Source organism: Cydia amplana, chromosome 4 (genome assembly GCF_948474715.1).
Source record: "Cydia amplana chromosome 4, ilCydAmpl1.1, whole genome shotgun sequence".
NCBI classification, from domain to species: domain Eukaryota; kingdom Metazoa; phylum Arthropoda; class Insecta; order Lepidoptera; family Tortricidae; genus Cydia; species Cydia amplana.
In genome coordinates, this window is record NC_086072.1 from 4766006 (window position 1) to 4779330 (window position 13325).

Sequence of the window (13325 nt, forward strand, 5' to 3'; positions counted from 1 at the left end):
AATGGAAAATATATTTACACAATTCATTGTATATTGACCAGGGCTATGCCCTTCGTTTGACATTTTTCGTATTTTTTATTATTACAAGAGTTAGGGGCGAAAAATAAATTCCATAAAGACTTTTAAAAGGTAAATTACTCTTATAACAATAAAAAAATCGAAAAAGCTTAAGTGAAGGGGCATAGCTGTAGTGATTATGTACGTCAAATAATATTTTCTATAATGTTAATAGATGACAATGAGGCCCACGATTGTATGGAGAAGCGATCACGTGATGTCATTTCCCTTTCGTTATAAGTTTCAATTATGCCTTGAACTTTAAGTAAGTATTGTGAACTCACTAGTAAGCTTTTCTCGTACTCCTCCTCAATATCGCTGCCGTTGTAGTATCTAAGGTCGGCTGTGGTGTTGGGGAAGTAGAAGCCGCGCCGGCAGACGCACCAGTACGACCCGCGTCTGAAGCCCAGCCCGGGTACCGGAACACACTGTATCAAGGAGATGTTTCATTATGAGCCACATGACCCCGCCGCAAAAATGCCGCTCTCATACAATCTCTCAATACACCGTAATGTACCTATGCCAAGTAATAAAATAGTACCTAGTTAAAGTTGCATACACACCGCGACATATAGGGTGATTGCTATAATTGAAGCCTAATTAGTTTGTATTTTTCTGATTTGTTAAGAGTGGCCAATTACTATGTAGTGGCCAATAGCTATAGTAATCGCCCTATGTCATGTTTTCCTTTCAAACCTAACGTCACCGTTGGTGCCTAACTTCGCCAAAGTAAAATATAATACCAAACATTTTTTTACTATGAAATTTATACTAAAACTAATTCCAAAGCGTACCATACCGTAATACATAATATACTTTGAGAACAATGTTTCACTGAAATTTTGAGAGAGGGCTATTTTTATTCATATCTTTTTGACGGGAAACTCGCCATGAAGTTTAAACCCTCGAGGATATTATTTAAACCGCCGAACATAGACGAGCCGAAAACTCAGCTGCTTGTTCAGTTAGGTAGCTGTACCAACGCTGTCGATTAACCGCGGTATTCGGAAAACAAGATCCGTTCTTGAGAAGAGAACGATACGATATCTACCTGGTAGTTTAGATTTCAATAAGATATCTTTTGCAGCGCAATTCGGGCAATCAATGTCACATTCACGTTAGATAGAGTTAGATATCTATTAGATGTGGATTGGATCTCTGTCATTCAAGAGTATCTCCAGAATCGCGGAAATGTCAAATTTGACAGGTGAATTCTTACATATCGTTATCATCGTATCTTGGTGATGTCTATAAGATATCTATTTCAAAATCCGAATCGGGCCCTAAGTCAAAAGGCCGCTCCCATACAATTGAAGTTATAACGCTCTGATTTTAAAACGCCATATTTAAATCACGTGAAACTTGGCATGACCATTTACGTAATATAAATATAATGAATGTGGATTTTTTTTGGATATCTTCGATTTATTTTCTGAAATTAATATTTTTTGCCAATACCAATCTAATTTTATCACGTAGGCTAAGAACCCTACTCTACTTTTTGTTTATAATCTGAAGAATAAATATTTATTTTTAATTAAGATTTTTTATAGTCTTGATTGTCTTAAAGAATGCCCGTACATTCGCTTTATACTCAACTAGCGATGATAATATCGTCATAGAGAAAAAAATAAAATATCCTAAATAGGCGGTTGTCTCGTTCGAGAATTTATAGTTCGAGTAATTTAATATCACGTTTACTGACGTGTAAAACATTTTACGACGCACCCATTAGCCATCCAAACTGTAAAGCCGGATTTAATATTTTGCTTGATTTTAATACATCAATAGAAAGTTTGGGAATCGGAGTGCATTATCGTGGAGCAGATTAAATGTTAACATTAACAACTGACATATTTCGTAACCTTTAAAGGAAGATTATGTATAATAACAAATCAGATTTTATAATATGATGAATAGAATCGTTACTTATCCCTATCACAATTGTAGTATTATGGGAAAGTTCACTCTCTCAAGACGGATTGGGCCGCAAAATGTGTAACGATCCGCAAAGTGACATTTTTAGTAATAAGAAATAGGATTCTATTTGATCATGTAATCTGGCTTCAATTTCGATATTACTAACATTTGAAATTGTTAAATTTCAATACATTTCAACATCATCATCAACATCATATCGCCTACTGCCAGGCGTGTCTCACTCCGCGATTTCGTCGCTTTGCTACAGGTAGCTAAAAGTACATTCGTTCGGCCCCAATTTTGGGGAAAGCCATAAGCCGCGCGTGGCGCTGTCGCCACCTAGCGGCCATATCTGTGCTGATCGTAACAGACGCGTTTTGTTAGAGAGTGAGTCTTCTGTACTTAGTACTATTATTTATTCTCTGCTACTGCTCAACATATGCCTCTCTTCTAGTACCTACGCCACTTGTCCCAGTCCTGAGCTAATCTCACCAATAAATCGAAAGTAAGAACCCGAATTATTGTCCACAGTATTGGCTAAACACTTGACATATTACCAGTTTAGGTCCCTATATATATAATATTTTTACGATGTTATTAAACAACAAGTAAGGTCACCCGGGGCGAAAGCAACTAAAAAAATAGTATAATATTTTTGCCGCCCTCTACCATGAGCTATATAATTAGAAGGGTTATTCAAATAAATGTACTTAATTGCTCACATTTCAATGAACGTTTTCAACTTTAATTACACTACAAACAAGCTTAGGTTTTTCAATAATTTATTTTATTGTGCCACGAGAGCAGTAATAGTTACATTGACCCCACCTTGAGGTTAATGTGACTATTACTTATAACATTATTGTAATCAGTAACTAAACGTTGAGGGTAAGAGTACACGTTTATTCACGCAACACCTATCCGAAAATGGTATCTAGTCGCAGAGAATAGGGCTCAGTCTCCAGCAAATTCATTTTTTCATTTTAATGGGGTAAATGCAACTATCTTCCATAGTGGCTAGTGTTGGTATACTACTTATCGATAAATCTTCATATGACTTCAGTATTCGTTGAAATCATTAAGCTATGCAGCTTGAGTTTTTATTGTAATTTGAATTGTTTACTGTTAATAGCTCAAAGATGACAAGAAAACAGTGTTTTAAGTACGAGCTCTTTTATAAAGCCTTGTGTGAAATGCTAAGAAACATACGCATTCGTCAATCTGATACCTAAGGTAAAGAAGAAAAAACAGACTTATTTCTTAAATTGGACATTTAAATAATCAACATAATAAAAACAGTTTCTATTTTTTTCTTACAAACTAAAGGAAACATCTGTATTCAACAGTAAAATAACAAGTACTTACTTACGAAAACAATCCAAATAAAACTTTGCATCTTTGCGAAAGATGGTCCCATATAAATTTGGAAAAAAAAAATCCAATTCTTATTTAAGCTACTCATTTGTCATTTGTTATAAAAGTCTTACATGCTTCGCACCAATGGGGACTATCGTTTCTTTGCTCACATGTTGGCGCCACTGTTGACTAAGGTCCAGAGGTATAGCTGTCAAAGGCGACTTTATAAGATCGGCGCCAAAACAAAATTTTAAATCTTGAATCTCATTAAGTTTATTAACTATCATCATATCGAGTAGCTATGCCGCAATGTTGTGCAGTTCCGTTTCGTACGCAAAAATAATTAAAAATATTTTTTGTAAAAAAAATTGTTAGTCCAAATAATCCATATTTGCGATAATTTCACGAAGGAGATCACTTTTCAACAGATATATTAAAGAAATTATAATTTATGTCACGAAACCCGCCACAACCAGCTAAAAGTGAATGTTATTGGACCTCACCCGACACTAGCGCCTCTAGTGGCAAATTCACACGCGATAGCCCCCATTGCAGATCTTATAGGTGAACCAGGATCTATTGAGGGTGCGCCATGTTGCGGAACTAATTTTTTCATACTACACTGAATTGTCACCCTATACATGAGAATAACAGCGCCCTCTTGACAATTATCATATATTACTGGTCAGGCTATAAATAGTCACAAAAATATGCGAAATTCCTTTATCGAAATATCGACACGGAACATCACTAGCAAATGGCACTTTTCATACAAAAACTATGGGGCTATTGCAACTGTCAAAATAGTTGCAATAACCCATGTGCACGAAAAGTTGAGGTTAATGTAACTATATCAATAAAATATTAATTGCAAGACCTACAGTTCAAATAAATATACCAAATGCACTTAAGTTTTATCTTTTCTTTAGGATGAACGTTACGTTTTGCAGAAAACGGTTTGAAATATTTTTTTTGGCACAAAACGTAACACACCACAATGCAAAGCGTTGCTTCAAAATGGCGGTTGATAAAATTTGCTCTGTCGGTACAACAGTGAGCGATTTAGGAGCGTCATTTGTGTTTTATTTTATAGAGCAATTATTTTTCTACCCTCCAACACATGGCGCTTTTTATAAAAACCATTACATTGAGAGAAACTTCAATTAGTTACCTTAGCCTCATGGTTGCTTTCGCCCCGGGTGACCTTAAGCAATAAAATGACACCCGAATCTTGCCAACAAAATAAAGTAATTGTCTACGTAACGGCCTCCGAATATGGAACACAATTTCCATATATTTATGAAATAGGTATTTTCACATTATTCTTTCAAGCCATTGTTCTTGTGATTGTGTTTGATTTTATATTAAAGGACCTTAGATGAAAATAAAAAATAATTATCATGCCTAGCTATATTCAATGATCAGAAAGTAGGTTTACCAAGAACAATTAAAATTAATACCACAACCACTGTAGATAACTGAACCGACATAAACAAAAGCAAATATAATATAATAATAAAAAATCGCTCACTGTTACCTACAACTCCTCTGTCGTATCGGACTTGACAGAGCGGAATTGAAATTTCTGTAATTTCTATAGACAGTAAAGATTATTTAAACCGAAGACTCACAACCGAAATCTGGACCTTCTAACCATTAGTTTGATATCTGTCAGCTATCAAATAATTCTTTAAAATATTAAATACGTATTGGGCACAGATTCAAGACGTCTTCAAACACTATTAGCGAAAACAATGGACGAGAAATTGCTGAGCAATAAATGATACTCGAACCTTATCAACAGACAAAGTAATTGTAGGCGTAAGAAAATCCCAAATATGGAGCACATTTCCATATCGCCCCAGATTTTTCCACATAATCCGCCTTGCGACGGATCAATGTCTGAAGTAAAAGCCACAAGCCAAGGAAAACAACTTTCCGAATGTTACAAAAAAGAATTGGCCGACACAAACCGTCCATTTGTGAAAGGCGAATAAGCCATCACTCGCAAAAGTAGGTAATAGGAATAAAAGCTTAGTGATTCTGTTGTGGCCACTTAATGAAATGCGGCGATTCAGGAATAAACCAACACTTAGGAAGGTACCTACGCTTTCTGGTGCGTGTAAACTTGATGCGGCGATTGATTTGGCCTTATTTGCCCAACATTCGTGTTGCATAGTAGAGCAGGATCTCTAGAACTGTGTCGTATGCATATATAAAGATAAAGATAAAGATAAAAGATAGTTTATTCAAGTAGGCATAATTACAATGCGCTTATGAACGTCAAATAAAGCTAGGTAGACCGGCTCCAACCCTACACCTCTGCCCCGAGAAGATTTAAATCCCCCCTCAATTGGAGGAGGGTATCCCAATATGGGACCGGCAACAAACTCGGCGGGACACATCTTTTCAATAATAATTACATCTTATAATTAACATGCATTACGAGAAAATAAGGAAAAAAAAACAATTTAAATTACTATAGAATTCATGCAATTATACACATAAGGTGTAATAGAAATTTGAGTTTTGATTTTATATAAATACTCAGTTCTAGAGATCCTGCACTATATAGAGCGTAATTGCGTATTTACATGCGAAGTTAATTTCGATTACACTTCGTCCCCAATAAAATTACTGTTATTTATATCTATTAAGTAGTATTAATCTTGTATTGTGTCAAAGTTACTAAGCTATAGTGCTAGTTACTTATTGGCCACTACATAGTAATTGGCCACTCTTAACAGTAAGGTTTCGAATGGCTTGTTTCTTTCTGATTTGTTAGGAGTGACTAATTAAGTACTATGTAGCGGCCAATTAGCAGTCACCCTATATGAAATTTGTAATTTTCTGATTTATAACCTATGACAAACCCTTTATTGTTTGCTTTTTGGATAGGTATTAATTTTGTGTTCATATGTTATCGAACAATATTTTCAATCATTGGTCGATGTTTATAGATTTTACTAATTACAACTAATTGTCATAAATTTTGTTTCGTTTGTTTTTGTGTTTTTCAGTCATTTAATGAAAACTATGTTATATCAAATTCTTAGCCTACAAGAGTGTTAAACGCACGATAAATATTCCAAGCTGCGAGATTGGTAATTTCACGTTTCAGCGACTGTAACTCTATGTGCGTGCCACTAATTATACCTTAGCTGCCAAAAACGAACGTTGGTCTATTTGTAACTTTTGTAAGTAGACGGAAGGCTAGAATCTGATCACTTATCAGAAATCTATTCTAAAATACATACTTAATGTCTGCCCGGACATGATATTAATATTATCTTGCTTTAATTAGTAACTCAAATGCAGACTGTATATAATACCTAACAATACCGACTTCAGAGTGAATAAATTAAACGTACCTAAGGTAAACGTACTAGTGCCCGACATGCTAATGCCCAATAGATGGCACCCTGCTGTCACCTCTATTGACAATGACTTAAGTTTCAAGATGACATGTACTGGGACCGCGTCGAGCATAAGTACGTTTACCTTACATGGCGTCCCGTTGAGTGATCGAAACAATGAAACAGGCGTTTTGTGTAAAAAAATTGAATAGAATAGCATATCTTGTGTCTAACCACAAATCCCAAAATTAGGTAGACTAAGGAACCTTAAGCTCACAACACTTTTTCCTTCTACTGACAATCTCACCAACAAAGAAAAGAGCCTGTCCATTTGAGAGACACCCTATTATTTACTATTCTCACAGCTAAATCGCTGTCAATGGAATGTGAAATTAACATATTTAGGGTGTGTATTCTCTGTATCACGAATCGCTCGGTTATAAGGAACCAGAGCAAAGTAAGACCTCGAGGCTACATGCACTTTTTATTTTTGACATTTTGGAAATGTATTATTATATTACACCGACCACCATTGACGACCGGTCTGCCCTAGTGGGTAGTGACCCTTCCTGTGGAGCCGATGATCCTGGGTTCGAATGGTAAGGGCATTTATTTGTGTGATGAGCAATTGAGCACAGGTATTTGGTCCTGAGTCATGGTTGTTTTGAATGTATTTAAGTATTTGTATATTATATGTCTCGTTGTCGGCGTACCCACAACACAAGCCATCTTGAACTTACCGTGGGGCTTAGTAAATTTTTGTTTAAAAAAATTGTCCTATAAATAATATTTATTTATTTTCCTTGCGCTCTCATGAGTCTTTTATTTACTTATCGGTGCAGATTCAATGCACTACGCATTGAATCTGCACCGATAAGTAAATTGTTAAGAGTGGCCAATTACTACGTAGTGGCCAATAACTAGGTATAACCCTATAACAATTTTAAAACAAAACATCGAATTTAAAATGTCATAAAAATGTGATTGTTGTGACAAGTCGCCCTTAGGTTCATTTGATTTAATTTCTAGAATTTCTTGTAGCGCTGTAGTTACTCGGTAAGCTATAAGAATAACAGCCCACGTCCCCACACAAAACTTACCGTAGCAAATACACCGGATTTGAACCTTATAAAGGGCCTTCAGATCCTTTAAAGGGATTTGTGTGAGCCGACCGAGAGCGTATTTTTGGCAACAATCGAATTTACTTATATTTCGGATGGTGAAGTACACCAGATGGTGAAGCGGTGATGCGAGCGATGGTGAGCGATGGTGATGGTGGTTTCGGATGGTGAAAGGGTGGTCGCTTTTCGGTGAAGGAAAACATAACACTGATTTAAACTTTCACGATTTTTACACATTATTAAATTGTACAACGGGACTTAATCGCGTATCTAAAAGTTTTTAAGATTTACATCCGACGTTTCGAGGACGGCGTTGTCCCCGTGGTCTCGGAGAGTCTTAAAAACTTAGATACGCGATTAAGTCCCGTTGTACAATTTAATGAAGGCAAACATCGTGAGGAAACCGGACTAATCCCAATACGGGCCTAGTTTACCCTCTGGGTTGGAAGGTCAGATGGCAGTCGCTTTCGTAAAAACTAGGCCCACGCCAATTACTGGGATTAGTTGCCAAGCGGACCCCAGGCTCCCATGAGCCGTGGCAAAATGCCGGGACAACGCGAGGAAGATGATGGTGAAAGGCGACCACGGCAATTTAAAGCTTAATATTATGTTGAACTGTGACTTCAGTTTTCTGTAGATAATAAATGCTAAGTTAGTGGATTTTTTAATTGTAAAACACTTGTTTTTATTATTCCGAAATATTATATTATTAAACTCTCGTATGCCGAAAAGCGGATCTATGTTAGGGGTATTGAAATCTAATTAATAATTAATTAGAATAAACACTCGGCATACGAGAGGTTAATTTTAATAATTAATTTATCACAACAACATAATATATGTTTATTATTGTAACAATGTATATTATATATTGCTAATAAATTTAACATGCGTACATTTCAATTAATTTTCGATTATAGGCCTCTACTGTCTCCAATATTTCCATCATACATCAAATGACAATGCCATACATAATTTCCAATAAACTTGGTTTAAATCCGCGAGCTTCGGTTTATCATCCTTCCGAATCCAATTTAATCTGATTATCAGGGCTTTCTGCTATGTATGAACTACAATACCAGTGTAATCAATTCATTTCAGTCAAGACTATGTCTTAAGCAATTGAATGGTTTGCCAATTGTGTTGGTATAGCGACTTGTCTGTAGGTTACTTAATTTAAGATAAAATTAAGGTTAAGTTATTTAGAGTCCTTGATGTTAAGACTCGACGCAATTATTTTACAACTTTCCAGTAGCGCTGATTTTACATACAAATTAATAGTGTTTTTCCCATAGCTTGGACACGGTGACAGCGGTCTATGTGAAAAGCCCCAATCTATGTGAATAATATTATAAAAATGTTGAATACGCAAATATACATCATATTTACGTTTTTAAATCGATAATAAATAATAATAATATATCTTTTGATGGATGTTTCGCGAATGTTTTCAATATTAAAATGTGTTCATAATGCAAAAGTTACTTAAAATATTTAAGATGAAAGTGATGGTTGAGTCTTTACTATAGAAGTCGAGTCCTTTTGACTAAGTACGGTCCTTATAACTTCAGTATCGACACAGAATATATAATAGTACTAAGTACAGAAGACTCACTCTCTAACAAAACGCGTCTGTTACGATCAGCACAGATATGGCCGCTAGGTGGCGACAGCGCCACGCGCGGCTTATGGCTTTCCCCAAAATTGGGGCCGAATGGATGTACTTTTAGCTACGCGACGAAATCGACGAAATCGCGGAGTGAGACACGCCTGGTATCGACTCCGTTTGATTAATTTAAGTCTTCTAAAATCAAACCGAGTTAAGACAAATTATAGACTCATAATAAGACTCGTGGTTATAACCGCCACTAGTCGCACGTGTATCCGATTAACCTTGTGTTAAGCATGCAATCTATAGGGACTGTGTGAACTAAGCACAAACGAAGGCCCAATTTCAAAGCAACTACGGTGTACTGAACAGGGTGGAAGTGATTGTGTCCTCCAGGGGAAATGAGTAGGTACCTTAAGTCGCTGAAAGGAAATATATTACACATATACATATTTTACATATACATATTCATATTTTTTATTTACATATTTCTTCCCGTCGATAATTTCTACTACCTGAAGGTTGTCTGGAAGAGATCGCTTTTTAGCGATAAGACCGCCTGTTGTTGCTTAATTTTATGTTAATTTGCTGTATTTAATCATGTTTTCATTGTGCGCAATAAAGAATATAATTATTATTATTCTCTTTATTTATTTTTTGTCTCAAGTTAGGTTATTTATAATATGAATATAAAAGTAAAATATAAAAACACTTACAAAACAATAAAAAATACATATAAACACATTATAAAAAACCTAACCTAGGGTGCCGCCGGCAGCGGGGCCAAGGCCCAAGCTACCGGTGTGGTCAGGGCCGCAGAGAGAGGAACCGGCGGACTATCTGCGCCGTGTCCATGATCACCGCCTTCTGCATGATTATTATTATTATTATATTTTCATCACACTTGCTTATAAGGTGTAGTATTTCACGCTGGTGTAGCGGGATATACGATTATATTTCTTAGGGCGTTTTATTTTATTATGAGTCATACGAACTAAGAAAGTTATGACTGTTATAAATCAAATAATATTTACATTTCCATGTGGAACATCGGATACGTGTTTTATCCTTTTACGAACAAGCTTTAGTTAGATTGTACAACGGGACTTAATCGCGCATCTAAGTTTTAAGATTTACCTCCGACGTTTACGTTTACGTTTTACAACGTGGTAGTTCCTATATCGGAGAAACAAAGCGCACAATAGCAGAAAGAGTTAAGGAACATATTGCAGTTTAGTGTTGAGTCGCTCACTCGTGAGGCACCTCATTTGTACCACTCATTTTGTTAATTTGTCGCAGTACTTCGTACCGCAAAAATGTCTTACTTCACTCCTCTATTAATTTTACTCATTTACTCGCGCACATCACAAACACCTCTTGCCACACAAATCATTCACACACTTCAAATTTCAAAAAACGCTAATCCGTTCAAATTCACTCGCGAGTCTCGCGACCCTCAAGACTCATACACTCCTCAAAACTCGCAAGAGAGTCCCTGCCAGACCCTGGATCGCGCGAGGCGCTAGGTGCTCGCCTGCTCGCCGACACTCAAAACTCAAATGTCTCAAATGAAGAAACGAGTAATGGACCACAGTGTCAACTGCCGAACTACAAACCTTATTGCAACGACAAAAGGTCCATCGAGAAATGCGTTGAGTTTGTACCACTCACCGCCTCTCTATGACATGAACCCCTCAAAAATCCTTTCAAAATGAAACAATGAATTAGAAATACCCAAAGAGGGAGTGAGACAGACACACGACGTACTTCTATATCGCTTCGCGTCACCACCGAAAATACGTTAACAGTTAAACACGAAAGACAACAAGCGTAAGCGCTGCAAGCTTTCATACATCTTACGCCTTTTTGATCCTAATTTACTTGTCAAAATGGCGCGAGAAATCAGTCACTAAAAGGAAGTTCGATGTCTTGCTTCTCTGTCGCACTTGTAAATTCGTAGGTAAGTGTGATAGGGACGCCACATGACGAATTTGGTTCGCGGTACGCGCTCTCAGGGAGGCATTTACGAAGCTTGCTTAGAAACAGAAATCCTTTACTTCACCTCATTTGAAGTAAGACATTGTAACACCTCATTTTAGAAAATGAGGTATTCATACAAACTCATTTTAAATTGATGTCCTACCCATCACTATTGCAGTTGTCAAAAATCGTCAGGTGAACAAGTCTGCCGTGGCTGAGCATTTACTGGAGTCAGGACCAAACCACTGGATTGAGCTGCATAACCCTAAAATCCTGTCCACGGATCGTCATTTCTACAGCAGGAAAGTACGGGAAGCCATTGAAATCAAAAAACATAGTAATTTCAATCGGGACGAGGGTTTCAAGATCTCATCCACATGGAATCCAGTCATTAGTAAATGTAAGCGTAAACGAATATCGACAGTCGATAAATCGAATATCGTTAGTGTTGTGTGTCGACAGAGTGACATCCCTAGTGCGCAAAACGTTCAAGCGGATAAACAAGACCAAGTGCGGGTAGTTCGAAAAACTCGCGCGGTTAGATGCTGATGTCAACTTAAGCCAGTATTCTCCGAGACCACGGGGACAACGCCGTCCTCGAAACGTCGGAGGTAAATCTTAAAACTTAGATGCGCGATTAAGTCCCGTTGTACAATTTAATAATGTGTAAAAATCGTGAAAGTTTAAATCAGTGTTAAGCTTTAGTTAGGTACGCAACCCTAAAAAGTCTTGTACAAAAGTAAAACATTCTGTCAGATTTCCCTACCTCTGAGTGTGACATAATGGACAGAATAAGGGTTGGGATTGACTTTCCGCAGGGATTTGAGTTATTTGTCAATGCTGAGGACGTACTCAAACAATAACGAGGAAATATGCTAAAAGTTTCCCCGGAGACAGTTCTCCGATCTGTCGGCCGATGTAGAGCTTTGACGTGTAACGGAATTCTAGATTATAGTCTCAGATAGCTACGTATAAGGTATTTCTATATTATTTGATTCTTAGAAATTGTGTTTACGTTGCCTAGGAAAACCAGGTAGGTACCTATAGTAGCGAATGAAACAACGCGCTAAAACGCGCCAAAAGTATCTGCCACAGTCTAATATTGTTCTACATATACAGACATAACCCTTTTTGTTAAGCTGTTAATGTACATATGTATGTAAACACGTTATTGTACATAATGTTAGATAATGGTAGATACTTTTGACGTGTACCTAGTCTGATTTGCTACTTTCGATGTTTAGGTATGGTATGGTTCTGCGATGGTTAACTTAGAAAAAAAGTTTATTCGATATTATGAGCTTTTTGGCGCATTTTTTAAAGCGCGAGTAAAACTTTGTCTATATCAATTACCTGACAGACCTTCTCATATATTAAATATCCAGCAGTTTATAAACGATTTCCTCCTTCAGCTACAATTGAGCTAAAATTGAAATAAATACTAAAAATAGTTATTGGTCACTACATAGTAGGTAATTGGCCACTCTTAACAAGAAGGCATCAATTGGCTTGTTTCTTCCTCATTTGTTTGGAAAGGCCAATTACTATGTAGTGGCCTATAACTATAGCACCCTACTTCACTATGCGAATATATTATGTATAAGACTGCGCGCACGCACGTTTACTTGGAATATTATAGCAAATGTTTACCGCAAAAACAACTGATAAAATATCAAATGATAATCTCATACCTACATAATTAAGTAAAGTTCCAAAATAGGGAGTATTACTGCAATGTTTTGCCGCCAGAGTGCAGCACTAGTGACCAAAGAGAATATACCACTACGTTACGTGCTAGTGACTTAAGTATACCATAGAGTAACTTATACATAGTGTACCTTAAACTGTTTTTTGACAAGTTTTCACAGACAATTATTGACCCTTTGTAAACAAACCGCCTTGATGATCAATAGGTATGATATTGAT

The 13325-nt window shown here is 36.6% G+C and overlaps 1 protein-coding gene across 1 annotated transcript in view; it reads right to left on the bottom strand.

Moving 5' to 3' along the window:
- LOC134663109 (metabotropic glycine receptor) overlaps positions 1-13325 on the bottom strand; it is a 130525-nt gene that overhangs the window by 19188 nt on the left and 98012 nt on the right. Inside the window, exon 5 of the mRNA XM_063519443.1 lies at positions 342-485. Coding sequence (XP_063375513.1) covers positions 342-485 — 144 coding nt within the window. The remainder of the gene's footprint in view (positions 1-341; positions 486-13325) is intronic.